This window comes from Grampus griseus (genome assembly GCF_964374135.1).
Source record: "Grampus griseus genome assembly, chromosome: 11".
Lineage (NCBI taxonomy): Eukaryota > Metazoa > Chordata > Mammalia > Artiodactyla > Delphinidae > Grampus > Grampus griseus.
This window is the reverse complement of record NC_139005.1, coordinates 11,007,532-11,029,235: the sequence shown is the minus strand read 5'-3', so window position 1 is coordinate 11,029,235 and position 21,704 is coordinate 11,007,532. Positions and strand designations below refer to the sequence as shown.

Genomic DNA, 21,704 nt, shown 5'->3' with positions numbered 1-21,704 from the left:
TCAAAACCACATTGAGATACAGCCTCGCATCCATTAGGGTGGTCACTAACACAAAACAGAAAAAAAGCAAGTGCTGACAAGAATGTACAGAAATGGGAACCCTTGTGTCCTGCTGATAGGAATGTAAAATGGTGTGGCTGCTAAAGAAGAGTCTGGAGGCTCCTCAAAAAACTAGTCACAGAATTACCATATGCCCCAGCAAGTTCACTTCTGGGTATATATATCCAAGACTTTGATCTCAAAGAAGTCAAAGAGGTCACACCAATGTTCACTGCAGCATTATTCATAAGAGCCAGGAGTTGAAAGCAGCCCAAATATCCATCAATACATAAATGGATAAAGAAAATGTGGTATATACATACAATGGAGTATTATTCAGCCTTAAAAAAGGAAATCCTGTCACATGCTGTAACACAGATGAACCTTGAGGACATAATGTTTTGTGAAATAAGGTAGTCACAAAACAACAAATACTGTATGACTGCACTTATGAGATATCTAGAGTAGTCAAAATCATGGAAACAAAGTAGAACAATAGTTTCCAGGGGTTAAAAGGGAGGGGAAATGGGTTCTATGGGTACAGTTTCAGTTTTGCAAGATGAAAAATTTCTAGAGATCTGTTACACAACAATGTTAACAAAGGTAACACTACTGAGTTATAGAATTTAAAATGGTAAATTTTGGACTTCCCTGGTGGCGCAGTGGTTGGGAGTCCACCTGCCGATGCAGGGTACGCGGGTTTGTGCCCCGGTCCAGAAGGATCCCATGTGCTGCGGAGCGGCTGGGCCCGTGAGCCATGGCCGCTGAGCCTGCGCGTCCGGAGCCTGTGCTCCGCAACGGGAGAGGCCGCAGCAGTGAGGGGCCCACGTACCACAAAAATAAAAAAAAAAAGAACAACAACAACCAAAAAAAAAGGTAAATTTTATGTTAACTATTTCTATCATAATTAAAGTAAAAAGAATTTAAAATATTTTTTAATAAAAAATTGAAATGTAGGATTTAGATTCAATCTAAAATTTGTTTGAGAATCAGTTATGTCATTGATTTTCATAGATAAAGGATGAAAAATATCTTGATATTTATTTTGCAGTAAAAAACTAGAAAGGATGAAAGTTAAAGGTATCAGTCATAGAGGAGTAAAATAGATTAGATTATGCGTGTGGTCTTAATAGCAAACTGCCTATGAGGATTTTCTATTCTTTCCGAAATTAATAGAAAATGTTTTAAGACAAACCTGAATAGTGGGGTTCACTATTAACTGGTTAATATCAAAGGACCAAGGAACAAATCTAAATAGAAGAAAAGCATCTGAAGTGCCATTGTTTGTTTGGTTATTTTCAGGATAAAGTTCTAAACATTCTTTCTACATGTCTTATTTTTAAAACAGCAAGACACAGATGTAAAAGTACAGTGGATACCATAATTAAAGGGAATTAAACACAAAAGAACAAAATCTTTGAAATTTCTACACATCTCTCTCACAAGAAGAAAACATTAACAAGAATGAGTTAGAAAGATGTCCAAGTTTTGAAATTTAAAATTGGCCTTGTTCACAAACTAAAGAAGGAAGGAACAAAATTTGAAAAACTGAATACTACACCTTAACATTTCCTTCAAGTGCCACATATACTAACTGTGCAAATTAATCTTTTCCAATCTTTAGGAATTATACAATATTTGTCCTTGTTTCCATACCAGTTGTAGCCCTTCAAGACAAACTTTTCATGGATTGTAATATTTTCATTTTTATTCCTTAAGGTCTCTGCCTGTCTTCTTTAACTAAACAAACAAGACTTGGAAAGTAGATTTGAGAACAAATTTGATATGCATAAACACTGGAAAAGTACACGGTGGGCAGCACTGCTTAGTTCAGACACAGGATGAAAGGAAAAAATGGAAATTCATATTGCACAAAACAATGGAAAAATTTCAAACTCCTATATTTGGTTGATGCATAGCAAATAAAGGTTAAACAAAGATTTATACCAATTTTCTAATATAAGAAATAAAACAGCTTAGTTTTTATACTGTGACAAAAAAACAAAGCTGAGAAAGTGGAGTTTAAAATCAGAGAATTAATTACATCATCGAAGAGGACCATAATTAAAAAATCTTTGGCTGTGGCCAAATGAGGGTTTGATGAGAATAGCCTGTGTAAACAAAGATAAAAACTATCAGTTGGGCTTCCCTGGTGGCGCAGTGGTTGAGCGTCCGCCTGTCGATGCAGGGGACACGGGTTCGTGCCCCGGTCCGGGAAGATCCCACATGCCGCGGAGCGGCTGCACCCGTGAGCCATGGCGGCTGAGCCTGCGCGTCCGGAGCCTGTGCTCCGCAACGGGAGAGGCCACAGCAGTGAGAGGCCCGTGTACCGCAAAAAAAAAAAAAAAAAAACCAATAGAAGAGAGATAAACCCATGCACGTATGGTCACCTTATCTTTGATAAAGGAGGCAAGAATATACAATGGAGAAGAGACAGCCTCTTCAATAAGTGGTGCTGGGAAAAAAAAAAAAAAGAATACAGAGATGCAGAACAGATTAGTAGTTGCCAGGGTACAGGGAGTGAGGGTAGGGTTAAAGCAAGGTTGAAACTGTAAAAGAACAGCATGAGGGAGTCCCTTTATGGTGAGGGAACAGTTCTGTATCTTGACGGTGGTGGCAGGTTATATAAATCTATACATGAGATCAAACTGCGTAGAAACACACACACACACAATTAATTCGTGTAAAAACTGGTGGAAACTGGTATGGTCTACAAAACTATTTAATAGAATTGTAACAATTTCTTGGTTTTGATATTGTACTACAATTATAGAAGATTTCACCATTGGGGGAAGCTGAGTGAAGGGTTCATAGGAGTCTACGTATTATTGCTGCAGCTTCCTACGTATCTATCATTATTTCAAAGTAAATTTTGTTTTAAAAAGTCAAGTAAAGAAGATATGAAAATGATTCAAGACAGAAAAATCCTACAGTAATAATGACTACTACTGAAATAATTATTATTGGCAATTACTATGTCCCAGGCAATGAAGATATCAAGACACAAAGAAATGTAACTTGCTCAAATGATTAAAAAAAAGAAAAGAGGAGGAAAAGAAAGAAATTGAACTAAAAACAATAGTGCAATGTACAAGTGCTATACTAAAAATACATATTACTGAATAACTAAGGAAACAACAAAAGCAAAAGTGTGACTACAGACTAGTTTGTGTGCTATGCTATGACACTTGGACTAAACTACATGGGGGAAAAAAGGAAGAGGAGAACCAGGCTACTTGAGGCAGTGTATACTAAAACATTTTGGAGGAAATAATAGTCTAGACTAGGACACTGGCAAATACAGGCATACCTTGTTTTATTGCACTTCGCAGATACTGCATTTTTTATAAATTGAAGGTTTATGCCAACGTGCATCAAGCAAGTCTATAGGTACCATTTTTCCAACAGTATTTCCTCACTTTGCATCTCTGTGTCACATTTTTTGGTAATTCTTGCAATATTTCAATATTTTATATTATTATTATATTGCTATGGTGATCTGTGATCAGTGATCTTTGACATTACTCTCATTGTTTTTTGTTTTGTATTTCTTAATTAGGTATGCACATTGTCTTTTTAGACACAATGCCATTGCTCACTTAATAGACTATAGTGTAGCGTAAACATAACTTCTTTTTTTTTTAACGAAAAAATTTTTTACAAATTTGTGACTCGCTTTATTGCAATAATCGCTTTACTGCAGTGATCTGAAACTGAACCTGCAATATCTCCAAGGCATGCCTGTATGTAAAAAGAGAAACAAGGTAAGGCAAATCCCCAAAACACAATTTTAAAGATGGATAGAAAATACAATTTCAAGAATGCCTTATATAAATAGATTAATATGTACTGATGTATGAAAACAGTGAGGATTAGAAACGGTTAATAATTAGTTCTAGAGTAGCAGCTCTGGAAACAACATGCAGGAAGTGCACAGTATGAAAGCAAATTTCCGACCTGTAATAAAGAGTTTCCTCCTAAATCAGCACTTCCTAATATTACCACTTAAGGCTAAATATTAATTATGCAAGAATAGAAATTCTTACTTCTTGTCTTTTCTTAAGATCTTCTTTGGCTGCTCCAAAGCGTTTGGTTAACCTGGCTATCTTGGCCTAAAAAGAGCAAAAATGAGACGGAAATCAAATGGCATTATAGTATTAAAAAGAAACCCATGCATACATAACAAGAAACCCACAGGTAATAGGATCCTCAGAAGATAGCTAACAGCAAAGGAAATAAGGCAAGTTGACTGTAAAACATATATCTGAAAAATACAGAAAATCATAACAAAAACGTAAACACACTTAATTTTGTAAGATTGGCTTTTTTCCTCCTTGAACTGTGGTTGTTTGCTCACAAACCAGTATATTTCTGAATATGTGTGCTTGCGTTTGTTATTTTTTAACACAGTTGTAACCACACTTAATTTTCTCACTGAGAAGTGTATAGTAAGCATATCTATAAATCCCTTACTGATAGTACATATGAGTATATGTATGATATATTGAATCATTAGTTATACAGTCTCTTTCCTACTGGATGTGTTCAGTTGTTTCTTAACTAACTGCTGTAGTCAAATAACATGCAATTAATAATTTTGTTCTTTCAGATTACTTACTTAAGCTACATTCACAGAGGTGGAATTCCTGAGACAGTGTATTTTTAAGGCTCCTATCTAAATGCTTTTCAGACCGGCTTTGTTAATTTACACTTTCAATGGCAATGTATGTAAATGTTCACACGATATTACTCTTTGAAGTATTTAATTTCATATTGTGTTAACCTTTAAAAAACTGACAAAAATGTTACCTTCTTAGTGTTAACATTTGTCAGTGAGATTATTTTATTAATCATTTGTACTGCTTATTAAACACTGCCTGATCACATATTTTGCCCACATACATATTCATAAAAATTTAATACCAGAGGCAGAAAGGAAAAAAACAGAAAAATTACCCCATCACCACATGAATATTTTCTTTGTATTTATTTCCTTTAAGTCTTTTACCACGGCATTGCTATGATACTCAATTGTTTTTCTTGTGGCTGTTGCTGTCATTTTACGATAAATATATTTTTAAGAATTTTAAACTTCTGAGTGCGTTCATGAGGCCTGCCTAAGGAAGTGCTCTTCCAGATAATTTCAATTAGCCAATACAATCATATCATAAAAAGAAAATATTATTTACTTTTAAACCCTTTTTTCCCAAAATAGTCACTTCTAAAGAAGACCCCAAAACTTAAGAAGTATTCAAGTCCACCGATATGGGCTAGGCAATCAATTACCTATGACTCCCAAGGTGAAGATTTTCCTCAGGACTTAATTATTTATGCATATTATTAACACCCAAGGACATGTACAGCACATTTTTTTAAATTCTTAATATGGATTTACCTTCCTGTAACTAAAATATTTCAAGTAATTTTTTCAAGAAAGGTATATGAGAAAGTGTTTTCTGTACTCCAACTTATACAAGAATGTCTTTCATTTTTTCTTTTGGCAGGCTATCTAGTAGGTATTCTATAAATTGCATAATATGTATACTATTATTATTTGCCCTTAAAAATGAAAGCAAATTTAAAACATTATTTTGTATATGTTATATATGGGGAAAGGTCTAGAAGAATAAACACCAAAGCTAACGGTGGTTACCTCTAGAGGCTATGATTGGCAGGCAGTGTAAAGAGAGCTTCAATTTCATGTCATATACATCTATAGTATATTCAAATATTTCTTAAAAAAATTTTTTTATCACTTCAAAATTTAAACTACTGGCAGAGGAAAAAAATAACAAAATTTAGACACAGACATGCTTTCTTCTGCCATTTAATATCATAAAAAAGAAATCAAAGAGCAGACTTTTTGTGTTGTTTTAATCTAGGGAAACTACAATTTTTTAATTATAATTCAAAATATCTGTCATAATATATCTAAGATTGGGTCTCTTTTTCTGGCAAGTATTCTGTGAAATCTTTTAAAAAACTCTATAAACAAGTCATTTTTTTAGTGAAGGAGGTAATATTCTATTACTATATCTTTGATTACTACTACTATTTCATTTGCTCTTGGTTTCTTAGGCATATCTATCATTTCTTGTATAATGGCACAATGGTACCTGTTTAAATAAAAGTTGCATAAATTGTTGGGATTCAGACACACTGGGGCCTTGTTTAGCAAACTACGCAAACCAAGAATTTCTTTGTTATTTACCAAGGAATATCTCAGGAAATAATTCTGTGTGGGGAAAAAAAAAAGTAATCGTATATCGTTTGCCTAATAACAAATGTTAGCACTCAAAAACGCTAGTGAATAAACAGACACATGGTGTTCATTATTCAAAATTCTCTCGTGGATTAGGCAGCCACAGATTTACTCATTGAGGGAGGCGAGTGGGAGGAGAGACTGAAAGAAAAAACTGAAAAAGCTATTTTCAGTTAAAACTACTTAAAATGGCATTTTATAAATCATAACCAATGGAACATTGGATTCCAGAGTGTGTTGACAGTTTTTCCATTAAAAAATCCAGTTGAAATATTGAGTATCCTGAATTTGCATAGTGATTTGAGAGGAATCAAGTCTTCCTATCCAGGAAATGGTAGATCACTGTTGACTCATGCTTTCTTTTTCTGTCCGTTTTCTTCATAATGGTCTTGAAATTTTGTTTTTCGGTTTATTCTTAAGTATTTTCTTATTTTTAAATGTCTACCATATGTGAAACCGTTTTCTCATTACAATTTCCCACTGGTTGTTGCTGATGTACAGCAAGGCTACTAGAATATGTTTTCGTTTTATCAGTTAGTTGCTAAGCATTACAGTTTATCATTTACCATTATTACTCCTCATGCCTTTTTCCTGTTTTATTTTATTGCCCTGTCACCAAAGTTCTAAAGAGCAGCACAGATAAGGCATCCTTGTCCTATTCTCAACTCTAGTGGAAATATTTCCAAAGATCCACTATTAAATATGATATTTATAACAGGTTTCTGATCATCTTTATGAGATTTAAGGTACTTCCCTCCTATTTTTTCCAACACCTGGTCAGTTTTAGCAAATCCTCCTTGTTTGGTATCTACTGAGATGATCACACAATTTACATCGTTCTTCTGTTAGTACAGTGAAATATAATGGTTAATATTGAACCAGCCTTACATTCATGAGAGAAACCAATGCTGGAAAATAAAACTGGCCTATATTTGTTCTTTTCTAACGCCACAGAATTCCACAGTTGGGTGTGCTTCATAAAATGAGGCCTCATCTTTTCCTATACTCTGGAAGTGTTTATATGAGAAGTGAATTACCTGTTCCTCAAATGTTTGTCAGAATTTTCTGGCAAGGCTTTTGGGGCCTAATGATTTCTTCAGAAACAGATCTTTCACTACAAGTGACTACAATTTTAACAGAGTTCCTCATAATTTTCAGCTTTCTACTTTCTTCTTAGATAAAATGGACTTCATAGGTATAAGGTTGTATATAATAATGTTCTCTTAACTTAAAGAATCTCCTCTAGATCTTTATTTCTTGCCTTTTTGAATCCTTATACAGTTTATTTGTACTTTTCTTTGTAGATCAAAAATGTATCTACTTTTAAGGCTTTTCAATAAGCTTTTGTCTTTATTGCTCAATCTTCAAAAAGGGTCGGCGTTTTTGCTATTTCTATTAACTCCTTCCTCCTTCTCTGGGTTTTAGTTTGTTATTGCTATTTTTCCCTAGCAAAGGAGATGCACATATAATGCTTTTTTATTTTTCTGTTTGTTAGTAATAAATTAAAGTTATAAATTTCCTTTTGAATACTGCATCAGCTTTAACTTACAAGTTTTAATATGCAATGTATTATTATAGTTCTGACCTGAAGAGTTGAGAATGTCCATTTTTAAATTCCTCTTTGTAATTACCTGGAAGTATGTTTTGGGGGAAGGTACCATCTGGGAGAGGAGAAAAGCTAAATATCTGTCGATAATTTCTAATTTTACTACATAGTTACTACTGAATCCACAACAAATGATGGTGGTTAGCATTTTAAGATGCTCTTAGAAATCACTACATTTCTAATGTGACAATGCATTAAAGATATATAAACCTAAAAATTATATGTTTTCCTACTTAAAAAATAATAAAACTCGTGGACATAACTGTTTGGATTTACCTTACAATTTGACATCTCTGAAAAAATGAAAATACATAAAACTTTTTCAAGATTCAGAAAGCAACAATCCCTAAACTAACACAGAAAATAATTATATAATGAATTCTCCATATATTCCAATGTTGACAATTTTTTCAGCTCTTATAAAATATGTTTAGTACACAGAAAATAAGCTAATAATTACAAACAGGCTTTATGGACAAAAGTCATAATACACAGTGAACTATTATTTAAAACTTAAAAATGACTTTAATCAAGAACTAGTCCATTGAAAAAATACATAAGAATGGCAACTAATTTGAAAATCCATAAAAATCTAACTTCCTTTATCTATAGAGAAATTTATACATTAAAAATTATAGCAGAATAGAGACCTTCATGAGTTCCTTCTAGAGGTAAAGTCCACATTACTCAATTCTATCCTCTTACCACAGTTTTTAATGTATGGTAAATTTTTATACTTATGGCAAAGGATCACAAGTCCTTTAAAAGTCTATTTTTTTGTAACTGCAGAGTTAAAAAAAAGAAGAAGCCACTAATACTAAAATTAATAATATTAAATTATGTATTCCTTAAAGCAAAATACCTACTAAGCCACGGGTGATTAATTATTTGCTTTCAATTGTGTTTTGACTTTGAATGCTATAAAACTTATACTGGATTCTGCCAAAGGAAGTCAGGTATAATAAACGAATATATATGCATATCAGGAAGATGTACTCATCTACTGCTATGATATGAGATACGGAAGTACTATATACACACTGCAATATTTTCAAACAGTTTACTGTCAGCTCTACCTAAAAATAGTAAATTATTTAATAAAATACACAGTTATCTGCTGAAGCATATGATAAAGTAGGCTTTAAGTTGAAGAACTTGAAAACAATAATTATTAAAATATTGAAAGAGTAAGTGACATCACCAAAAATGCCTGAGTGGAAATTCAGGGTTGTCTCTTCCCCAAAGCAACTAATTAGCTTGCAAGCATTGTTGGAATCTATTCAAAAACTTACAATAGCTAAGGGAAGACTTAGGGAATAATAAAGCTGCACTTTGCAGTATGACAGCACTGAGGTCTTTTAAAATTGTCCTTTATGATTCCCCACACCCAGATCAGCAGCAGCTGTAAGGATGACAGCTGGGATACCTGAAGCAAGTTATGAGTGCCACAGGAAGCAATATGCACCTTATTTTCTCTAGTAACTCCCTCAAGAACGAGCACAAAGGCTGGCCTTTGATTCACCCAAGTCTGAGTAATTCCCAAGGCTGGGGCAGCATTCCAGACAGATTTTCCCAAAAAGATTTAAAGGTGCTGGTATTGGCACAGCAGCTTGAGGCATAGAACAATTTGGACAAAGAATATAAAGAAAAGCCTGGGATAGAAAAGGGCAGAAAAAAGACACACAGCAAAAGGGGGCTTTAAAAGCTCTCACCCATGTCAGGAAATTGAGAAGAATATCTGAATGCCCAGGGCAGAAAGCATGCTCAGAAATGGGCTGAAAAGACCCTAAGCTTTCACCTCTGACTGGCTTTCAGAGTCTGTGCAAGCAGGAAGAGAAGGATAAGGCAAGTCTGATAAAGCAGGTTGTAAATGGCCTAGATTAAGTGTGGAAGGAGTGCTCCAAAACAGGCAATCTGCTAAGACCTGGGAGAGTAATTTTTTTCCTTCTTTAAGCTCCAGGCATTTAAGGTAACTGTCAAAACACAAGCTGACCACTAAGCTAATAAAACACAGACTTTAGTGGTCACACACAATAATGAATACATACTTTCCAAAACTAGTTGAGAAAACTCACTAAGCAAGCAAACAACAAACCACAACAAGCAGCAACAACAAACCCTGGACAGGACAGGAAAACCTGATTTTCTGAACTGCCACATTACAATATTTAAAATATCCAGTTTTCAACAGTAACAACAAAAAAAATTAGGAGGTATACAAAGAAATAAGTATGGTTTATTCACAGAAAAAAAAAGAATTAACAGAAATATAGCTCAGGCATAGGACTTACTAGACAAAGACTTTAAACAGATGGTTTTAAATCTATTCAAAGAGCTAAAGGACACAACAGAAAAAGAACTTTAAAAAAAAAAAAAGGAAAATAATGTCTCACCAAATAGAGAATATCAATAAAGAGACAGACATTATATAAAGAAAACAAATATAAATTCTGGAGCTGAAAGTATAATAACTGAAATTAAGAAATTCACCAGAGAGGTTCAACAGATTTGAGCAGGACAGGGCTGTAAAGGAACAGTTTTGTATACTATTGAAGATAAGTAGGTATTAATTCAAGATGTTAAGTGTAATCCCCAGAGTAATCACTAAGGAAAAAGCTAAAAAATTTACAGAAAGAGAAAGACAAAAAGAATCAAAATGGTTCACTAGAAAAAAATCAATCACAGAAGAAGGCAGTAATGTAGGAATTAAGGGGAAAAAAGGTGGAAGACAAATAAAATGGCAGGAGTAAGTCTTTCCTTATCAGTAACTAATTTAAATGTAAACAGACAAAAACTCTCCAATTAAAAAAAAAAAAAAACAAAAAAAAACTCTCCAATTAAAAGGCAGAGACTGGCAAAGTGGGTAATAAATCATGACCCAACTCTATGCTGTCTACAAGATTTCATCAAAATTTGAAACTTCTGTGCATTAAAGGACATTATCAAAAAAGGAAAGTGAAAAGAAAACTTACACAGTGGGTAAGAATATCAGTAGTTATAAATCGTGTATTTCTAAGTGTTCAGTATCCAAAATATGTAAAGAACTCTTACAGCTCAACAACAGAAGGGCAAAACAAACAAAACAAAAAGAACTTGAATAAATATTTCTCTAAAGAAGATATGCACATGTTCAACAAACACAGGAAAAGATGTTCAACATCATTAGCCATTAGGAAAATGCAAACCAAAACCACAATAAAATATCACTTCACACCATTAGGATGTTATAATAATAATTTTTAAAATACACAGTAACAAGTGTTGGCAAGGATGTGTAGAAATGGAACCCTCACATTGCTGGTGGGGAGTAAAATATAAAATGGAGTAGCTGATCTGGGAAAAAGTTGAATGTTCTTCAATAAATTAAACAAAGAATTACCATATGACCCACAATTCCATTCCTAGGTATATGCCCAAAAGATTTGAAAACAGGTATTCAAACAAATACTTGTATATGAATGTTCATAGCAGCATTATTTACAATATCCAAAAGCTGGAAACAACCCAAATGCCCATCAAATGTTCATCAGCCAAAGAATACATAAACAAAATGTGTGTGCATGTGTGTACACACACGTTGACATCTTGAATTAATTCCTACTTATTTTCAATAGTACAGAAATATAAATATTACTTAGCTATGAAAAGGAATGTAGTATTGATACATGCTTCAACATATATGAACCTTAAAAACATTATGCTAAGAAAAACAGGCCAGACACCAAAAGTCACATATTGTATAATTCTGTTCATATGAAATATGCAGCACAGGTAACTCAGTAGAGACAGAGAGCAGATTCATGCTTCCCGAGGGTGAGGGGGAGGGGGAAATGAGAAGTGACTGTTCAGTGGGTACAAGGTCTTCTCCTGGATTGATGAAAATGTTTTGGAACCAGATAGAGATGATGAACATACAACAGTGTGTATGTACTAAATGCCACTGAAGTGTAAACTTTAAAATGATTGTTACCTGAATTTTACTTCCATAAACAAAGAAAGAGATGGGAACTAAATTGGGCTGAGTAAGATTTAAATAAATGGCATGGTAAGGGCAGATCATAAATGAACGGGAGAAGCAATATGAAGTCAGAGGCCTGAAATAAAAATACTATGGACATTAATACTCTGTAGGACAGTGAAGCAACTGGTGGGTATTAGGAAAAGTAGATCAAAATCTAGGAGATCCAAATTACAAACTGAAGAATGAATACAGGTTTAAACTGGTACACAGTTGAGCAAACTGGACTATACAGAAGAGAATGAACAAGAAGTATTTTAGAAAGATGAGTACAATCCTTGAGAAGGACCAGCAAAGACTTAAAAAGCAGTACCAAAGTGGTCATGTAAAAGGTTGTTACTATAATCAAGAAATTGGGTAATGATGGCCTTGCAGATAGAAGCAAAAGATAGACTTTTATAAGAAACAAAAATAGTTGTAATTTGGCAACCCACTGTGTATATGTGAAGTGATACAGAGGAATCAGTTTCCAAGAACTAAAAAATTGTGAATAACAGGAACAATGGGAAGATATTCCTTGAAGATTTTTCTAAGAATTCAAGAATTGTGAGTAAGAGGAACAATGTGAAGGGGGACTTATTTGTGGAGAAGATGATTGGTTTGATGTTGGAAAGATTCTGAGGCTACAAAGAAATATCCAAGTGCAAAGGTTTATTAAATGTTAGATGCAGACTTGCATCTTAAGCAAGACTATAAGACTATAAGAGTCAAAATCTCAGGTTCTAGAAACACAAAACCATAGATGCAGCCACGGGAGTGATAACAAACAACGAATGAAATTACTTTCTTAAATCTTCAGACATTTTCAATTTCTCATTCAAAATTCTTAACAGTACTAGTAAAATAAAGTTTAATGATGAGACAATCCAACACTATATAAGGACCTGCTAAAGGTAAGAAACAGGACTAGTGGTGTCCTAAATGATACATTACAAAATTATTAATAATAAAGTATTTGTAGTAAAGTCTCACTGTAAACAAAACTAACAATATGAAACTAGAAAAGTAACTTGTAGGCTGCCAAATATAATACCTAAATTCTAGACACATTTGGTTGCAATTTGCTTTTAACTGTGAAGAAGCGACTTTATTTTCACAGACCACTTCTCCCTCATTTGTAAAAAAGGCTCTATAAGTGGTTTGCAAGTCAGCGTCTGAGACTATGCTTATATAGAATGAATGTACTGATAAAATTTTCCAGTTTCTTAGTCTTGGAATAAAATGAATTACTGCACCATGGTACCGTGTGCTCATTTCAACTGATTAGAAGCTCTAGCAGTACACGTTAACATACAGATGTATTTAATAAAAAATTAAAAGTAGTAATTATTAATAAATATAGATTAACAAGCTAATATCTTTAAAAAATACGATTCATGGGAGAAGTAGATTAAAATAAAAAGAATCACAGCAAATATTATTTAGTACTCATGACATTTGAGATGATGCCAGCCTTTCTTCACTGAATGAAGAAATGTTTAAGATGCACTAAGTCAGATTATTTCTGAAGCTCTGCTATGGGTTGAACTATGTATCTCAAAAGTATATGAAAGTCTGAACCCCAAGTATCTCAGAACATGACCTTATTTGGAAAGAGGGTCATCACAGAGGTAATTACAGCTGACTCTTGAACAACATAGATTTGAACTGTGTGGGTCCAATTATACATGGATTTTTTTTCAATCAATATAGTACCTATATTTTCACTTTACAGATCTTTAAATTAAGTGTGGGGAAAAGTTTGTGTTCAATTAGAGATCAACAGATGTGAAATCAAAAGAATTAGGGCTTGAGTTCCGATTCTATCTGAAGTGTTTCAGCTACTGCCTGGGGTGAGTCATTTATCAACTCCTTCATTTTTTTTTTTTTTTTGCGGTATGCGGGCCTCTCACTGTTGTGGCCTCTCCTGTTGCGGAGCACAGGCTCCGGACGCGCAGGCTCAGCAGCCATGGCTCACGGACCCAGCCGCTGCGCAGCATGTGGGATCTTCCCGGACCGGGACACGAACCCGTGTCCCCTGCATCGGCAGGCGGACCCTCAACCACTGCGCCACCAGGGAAGCCCAACTCCTTCATTTTTTGAAGCAGATACCAGTGTACAGATTTTCAACTGCAGCGGGTGGGGACAGCACCTCTAACCTTCACATTGTTCAAGAGTCAACTGTAGTTAAGATGAGGTCATACTGGAATAGGGTGGGTCCTAATCCAATATGACTAGTATCCTTGTAAAAAGGGAAAATTTGGAAACAGACAAACATACAGAGAGAGCACCATGTGAAGATGAAGTCAGAAATCAGGGTGATACTTCTACAAGACAAGGAATGCCAAAGACTGTCAGTAAACCATCTATAGCTAGAGTAGACATAAGGAACAGATTCTTCCTCACGGCCCTCAGAACCAATCCTGACGACAGCTTAATCTTGGACTTCCAGCCTCCAAAACTATGAGACAATACATTTCTGTTGTTTAAGGCATCCAGTTTATGGTACTTTTTGTTAATGGTAGCCCTAGCAAACTAATAGAGGCTCCTTTTATTTCTAATACTTAAAAGTTAAATATACTTTATTGTCAACTTCAAAAACATATCCCAGAAAGTAAGTTATAAAAATGATGACACACGGATATGCAATTCAAGTCAGTGTACAAACCTGTAGTTCAGTTAAAACTGTTTTATGCCTCTTGTTACACTCAATCTTTTCCACTCGTGTTTTCAATTCTGCCAATGTCTTATCAAATACACCACACTGTAGCGCACACAATTTTTCTTCCAGCAACCACTGTACAACCTAAAAAAATACATATTCCTTTGTTATAGCAAAAAAGGAATTTCAAGCAAGCAGCAAACAGTAAATATTCTGAAGTACTGATATATTAATTAAAAAAAACATATTGGCATCCATAACACAATGCTATCTGCTGAAATCCTCCACTTCTACATATATAATATCTACTATAACACAATAAAATGTACTAAAAATAGAAAATTTCCAGAGGGTGAAATTTTTAAAACATTTTGAAATTGAAGTTTTAATATTTTCTTCCCACACCCTCTACTGTGATTTAAAAGAAACCAGTTGAAGGTAAGGAGCAGATTTTAAATTTTCTAATCTGTTACAGATGATATTTTTGTGAGACACTAAGAATGTCACTGCACTATGAAATTCCTATAAAACATTTCTAAATGCCTGCTCACAATTTCCATATTTATCTCATTATGGACCCATAACAAACAGGACACACAGTGCAGCCCACAGACCATCCCCAAATTACACTGCTCTAGAGGAGTAAACCCTCAGTACACACAGAAGTATATTTCAAAATGCTTTCTCATAGCTATCTTCATATTTCTGATAGCTCTATAAGAAAGACTAAACAAGCATTATTATCACCATATGGTTAAAAGAAAAAAGACACTGGGAGGAAAAAAAAGCCACTTTTGTACTGCCTCTCTGTTCCTTTCTCTAATGGGGATATTTATACTTTATCTGAGTAGAGGAACACTGGCCTAGAGTATTTATAATTTCACCATTAAATCTATAAGAGCTTGAAAAATTTTCACCTGAGTCTTCTATTCTTCTCTTAAAAAGGCATTTGTCATCAATCCTTGTGAACACATCTTAAAACATATATTAAATACTTTATATTTTCATTATTTCTATCTCTAGTCTAACACATATAGGGGGAAGTTTCCAAAGTCTGTACTTTAAATATTCCCTTTCCCTAGTCATTCGAAAGCCTTGTCCATACCATTTTTAATACTAAGCCTAAGGTACATAACAAAGATTTTAGAACACAGGGACTTATAGCCATGAAACCAGCTTATGACAAAACTTACAAAAACTAAAATGTTAACACTAAGACTCTAATGTTTCCAATTAGAATAAAGTTCAATATAGAAGAAAAAATAAAAGCTGAAAACTGGTATTCAGTTTTGTTACTAAAGCAAATAAGAAAAGAAGCCATGGGCTTCCCTGGTGGCGCAGTGGTTGAGAGTCTGCCTGCCGATGCAGGGGACACAGGTTCGTGACCCGCTCCGGGAAGATCCCACATGCCGCAAAGCAGCTGGGCCCGTGAGCCATGGTCGCTGAGCCTGTGCGTCCGGAGCCTGTGCTCCGCAACGGAAGAGGCCACAGCAGTGGGAGGCCTGCGTACCACAAAAAAAGAAAAGAAAAGAAAAGAAAAGAAGCCATAATTTCTCTCCCATTTTTAAAATTACTACCATATCTAAAAAAACAAAACAAAACAAAAAAACTATTTAGCTTCAAAAGAGTCATAAGGAATTTTATAATTAAATTATTAAGGGTAATAAGCTTAACCAATTTCTTCAAGTTCTTTCTTTCTATGAAAAAGCTGAATATTTCAGTAAAATACAGAGTAATGTCAAAAATCTAATAGAATAAAGATGGTGGTGTTTTTTGTTTAATATGGTTTTAACTTATAATCTCTAACACCTTTTGTAGCTTCTGGTTTATATCTCCTTTGGCTGTAATCTTTACTTGAAACTCTGCCTCATATTCTTCTTCCATATATCGACGTCGTTTGGACTGTACATTGTCCATGTCCTCTGACTTAGAACGTTTTCTTCTAAAAAATTCACCTGAGAAGAAAAAGCATAATGACCAGTCAGCTGTTTTTATTATACATAGACCTTAATGCCTCTTTCCATCCTCAGGAAGATATTATTTCTAGCTATCAAAATAGCACTCTCAATAAATTATTTTATGAATTGTTTTTGTGATCAGAAAAGTAAATAGATAGCTTTTACCTTAAACTTGAAATGATTTTCAATATGCTAAATAAGAACCTCCGAACACTAAATAAGTAAATGTACAAACAACATGAACAAAGAACATTTTTTCCTTGAAATCTTCGTATTAAGATGGAAGCTCAACTAACAATATGGGATGAGAAGAAATCATCTCAAATTCATTCCTTTCAGTAAATTCTCTAGTGTATATGAATTCTCTGACAAAATACAGTATTCATTCACAAGTCACAGATTTCTCAGTATTTATTCTCACATCACATGCTTCTACTAACTGTGCATAGCTTTAATTATTTAATTCTTCATCCTCAGTAAATTTTCTTCCTCAGTAAGTTTAGGAAAAATTCTTTCTTAATCACCAGCCTTAGGAAAATAGTATTAGTTATTCTTAACATATCCTAATAAATTTCAAATATATAAAAATAATAAAATTAATGTCATTATAAAGGTAAATTTGGTAAAGAACAAACATTCAAAGACCTTCACTTAGAAAATTTGTTTCAAATATTGGTAACACTCATGAGATCATAACATATTTTATATGGTTTCTTTTTCAATATAGAAACAGGGAAATATTAAAATATTAAAATCTCCACACTATCTATGAGCCTATTATTAAAATCCAATTCTATTCTACGATTTCCCTTGTATCAAAACTTACATAGTCACAGAGAGATAAGGTCAAGATGGCAGAGTAGAAGTAGGTACGCTCATCCCTTCTTACAAGAACACTGGAATCACAACTGCAGAGCAACCATTGACAAAGAAACACTTGAACCTACCAAAAAAAGATACCCTACATCCAAAGACAAAGGGGAAGCCATGGCGAGACAATAGGAGGGGCACAATCGTGATAGAATCAAGTCCCATACCCACCAGGTGGGTGACCCACACACTGAAGAACAATCATACCACAGTTCTCCCACTGGAGTGAAAGTTCTGAGCCCCATGTCAAGCTTCCCAACCTGGGGGTCTGGCAACAGGAAGAGGAGGCCCCAGAGGCTCTGGCTTTGAGGGCCAGCAGGATTTAATTGCAGGACCTCCACAGGACTGGGAGAACCAGAAACTGCACTCTTAGGGTCTTGTGCACATCAGGACCCAAGAGAAAAGAGCAGTGATCCCACAGGAGACTGGGCCAGACCTGCCTGCTAGCACTGGAGGGTCTCCTGCAGAGGTGGGGAGTGGCAGTGGCTCACTGCAGGGACAAAGACACTGGCAACAGCAGTTTTGGGAAGCACTCATTGGCATGAGCCCTCCCAGAGGCACCATTAGCCCCACCAAACTGCCTGTAGGCTCAAGTGCTGGGTCACCTCAGGCCAAACAACGAAAAGGAAAGGAACACAGCCCCACCCATCAGCAGACAAGCAGATTAAAGTTTTACTGAACTCTGCCCACCAGAGAGACACAACCCAGCCCTACCCACCACCAGCCCCTCCCATCAGGAAGCCTGCACAAGCCTCTTAGATAGCCTCATCTACCAGAAGGCAGACAGCAGAAGCAAGAAGAACTACAGTCCTGCAGCCTGTGGAATGAAAACCACAATCACAGAGAGGTAGACAAAATGAAACGGCAGAGGATTATGTCCCAGATGAAGGAACAAGATAAAACCCCAGAAAAACAACTCACTGAAGTGGAGATAGGCAACCTTCTGGAAAAAGAATTCAGAATAATGATAGTGAAGATGATCAAGGACTTCAGGAAGAGAATGGAGGCAAAGATTGAGAAGATGCAAGAAATGTTTAACAGAGACCTATAAGAACTAAAGAAGAAACAGAGATGAACAATACAATAACTGAAATGAAAAATACACTAGAAGGAATCAAAGCAGAATAACTAAGGCAGAAGAACAGATAAGTGACCTGGAAGACAGAATGGTGGAAATCACTGCCGTGGAACATAATAAAGAAAAAAGAATAAAGAGAAATGAAGACAATCTAAGAGACCTCTAGGACAACATTAAATGCACCAACATTCTCATTATAGGGATTCCAGGAGGAGAAGAGAGACAGAAAGGACCTGAGAAAATATATGAAGAGATTATAATTGAAAACTTCCCCTAACATGGTAAACAGTCACCCAAGTCCAAGAAGCACAGAGAGTCCAAGGCAGGATAAACCCAAAGAGGAACACACCAAGACACATAGTAATCGAATTGGAAAAAATTAAAGACAAAGGAAAAATATTAAAAGTAACAAGGGAAAAACAATAAGTAACATACAAGGGAACTCCCATAAGGTTATCAGCTGATTTCACAGCAGAAACTCTGCAGGCCAGAAGTGAGTGACACGATATATTTAAAGTGATGAAAGGGAAGAATCTACAATCAAGAATACTCTACCCAGCAAGGATCTCATTCAGATTTGATGGAGAAATTAAAACCTTTACAGACAAGCAAAAGCTGAGAGAGTTCAGCACCACCAAACCAGCTTTACAACAAATGCTAAAGGAACTTCTCTAGGCAAGAAACACAAGAGAAGGAAAAGACCTACAATAACAAACCCAAAACAATTAAGAGAGTGGGAATAGGAACATACATATCGATAATTACCTTAAATGTAAATGGACTAAATGCTCCCACCAAAAGACACAGATTGGCTGAATGGATACAAAAATAAGACCCATATATATGCTGTCTACAAGAGACCCACTTCAGACCTAGTGACACATACAGACTGAAAGTAAGAGGATGGAAGAAGGCATTCCATGCAAATGGAAATCGAAAGAAAGCTGGAGTAGCAATACTAATTTCAGACAAAACAAACTTTAAAACAAAGACTGCTATAAGAGACAAAGAAGGACACTACATAATGATCAAGGGATCAATCTAAGAAGACATACCAATTGTACATATATATGCACCCAACATAGGAGCACCTCAACATATAAGGCAAATACTAACAGCTATAAAGGGAGAAATCAACAGTAGCACAATAATACTGGGGAATTTTAACACCTCAGTTTCATCAATGGACAGATCATCCAGGCAGAAAATCAATAAGGAAACACAGGCCTTAAAAGGCACATTAGACCAGATGGACTTAACTGATATTTATAGAGTTTTCCATCCCAAAGCAGCAGAATACACATTCTCAAGTGCACATGGAACATTCTCCAGGATTGACCACACGCTGGGCCACAAAGGGAGCCTCAGTAAATTTAAGAAAATTGAAATCATATCAAGCATCTTTTCTGATGACAATGCTATGAGATTAGAAATAAACTACAAGAAAAAAACTGTAAAAAACACAAGCATGTGGAGGCTAAACAATATGCTACTGAACAACCACTGGATCACTGAAGAAATCAGAGAGGAAATCAAGAAGTACCTAGAGACAAGTGAAAATGAAAGCACAATGGCTCTGTTTGCAATATGGCAAAGGCATTTCTAAGAGGGAAGTTTACAGAAATATAATCTTACCTCAGGAAACAAGAAAAATCTCAAATAAACAACCTAACCCTACACCTAAAGCAACCAAAGAACAAACAAAACCTAAAGTTAGTAGAAGAAAAGAAATCATAACGATCAGAGCAGAAATATAGAGACAAGCAAAGATAAATGAAACTAAAAGCTGGTTCTTTGAAAAGATAAACAAAATTGATAAACCTTTAGCCAGACTCATTAAGAAAAAAGAGAGATCACTCAAATTAATAAAATTAGAAATGAAAAAGGAGAAGTTACAACTGACACCACAGGAATACAAAGGATCATAAGAGACTACTACAAGCAACTGTATGCCAATAAAATGGACAACCTGGAAGAAATGCACAAATTCTTAGAAAGATACAGTCTCCCAAGACTGAACCAGGAAGAAACAGAAAATACGGACAGACCAATCACAAGCACTGAAACTGAAACTGTGATTTAAAAACTCCCAACAAACCAAAGTCCAGGAACTGATGGCTTCACAGGCGAATTCCATCAAACATTTAGAGAAGAGCTAACTGCTACCCTTCTGAAAATGTTCCAAAAAATTGCAGAGGAAAGAGAACTCCCAAACTCATACTATGAGGCCACCATCACCCTGATACCAAAACCAGACAAAGATACCACAAGAAAAGAAAATTACAGGTCAATATCACTGATGAATATAGATGCAAACATCCTAAACCAAATACTAGCAATCAGAATCCAACAATACATTAAAAGGACCATAAACCATGATCAAGTGGGGTTTATCCAAGGATGCAAGGATTTTTCAATATCCGCAAATCAATCAGTGTGATACACCACATCAACAAACTGAAGAATAAAAGCCATATGATCATCTCAATAGATGCAGAAAAAGCTTTTGACAAAATTCAACACCCATTTATGATAAAAACTCTCCAGGGCTTCCCTGGTGGAGCAGTGGTTGGGAGTCTGCCTGCCGATGCAGGGGATACAGGTTCGTGCCCCGGTCTGGGAGGATCCCATATGCCACGGAGCGGCTGGGCCCGTGGGCCGTGGCTGCTGGGCCTGCGCTCCGCAGCGGGAGAGGCCACAGGGGTGAGAGGCCCGCGTACTGCAAAAAAAAAACAACTCTCCAGAAAGTGGGCATACAGGGAATATACCTCAACATAATGAAGGCCATATACGACAAACCTACAGCTAACATCTTACCCAACGGTGAAAAGCTAAAAGTATTTCTTCTAAGATTAGGAACAAGACAAGGATGTCCACTCTCACCACTTTTATTCAACATAGTTTTGGAAGTCCTAGCCGCAGCAATCAGAGAAGAAAAAGAAATAAAAGGAATCCAAATTGGAAAAGAAGTTAAACTGCCACCGTTTGCAGATGACACTATACATAGAAAATCCCAAAGATGCTACCAGAAAACTGTTAGAACTCATCAATGAATTTGGTAAAGTTGCAGTTTCCAAAATTAATACACAGAAATCTGTTGCATTTCTATACACTAACAACAAAAGACAGAAAGAGAAATTCAAGAAACAATCCCATTTACCATCACATCAAAAAGAATAAAATACCTAGGAATAAACCTATCTAAGGAGACAAAAGATCTGTACTCCAAAAA

At 35.3% G+C, this 21,704-nt stretch overlaps 1 protein-coding gene across 3 annotated transcripts in view; it reads right to left on the bottom strand.

The window, feature by feature from the left end:
• The window catches only part of ATF7IP (activating transcription factor 7 interacting protein), a 127,475-nt gene that overhangs the window by 44,932 nt on the left and 60,839 nt on the right, over window positions 1-21,704 (bottom strand). For all 3 annotated transcript variants that reach the window (XM_082666603.1, XM_082666604.1, XM_082666602.1), the window contains 3 exons: window positions 16,376-16,521; window positions 14,573-14,710; window positions 4,086-4,151 (listed from right to left, as the gene is read on the bottom strand). In XM_082666603.1, coding sequence (XP_082522729.1) covers window positions 4,086-4,151; window positions 14,573-14,710; window positions 16,376-16,521 — 350 coding nt within the window. The remainder of the gene's footprint in view (window positions 1-4,085; window positions 4,152-14,572; window positions 14,711-16,375; window positions 16,522-21,704) is intronic.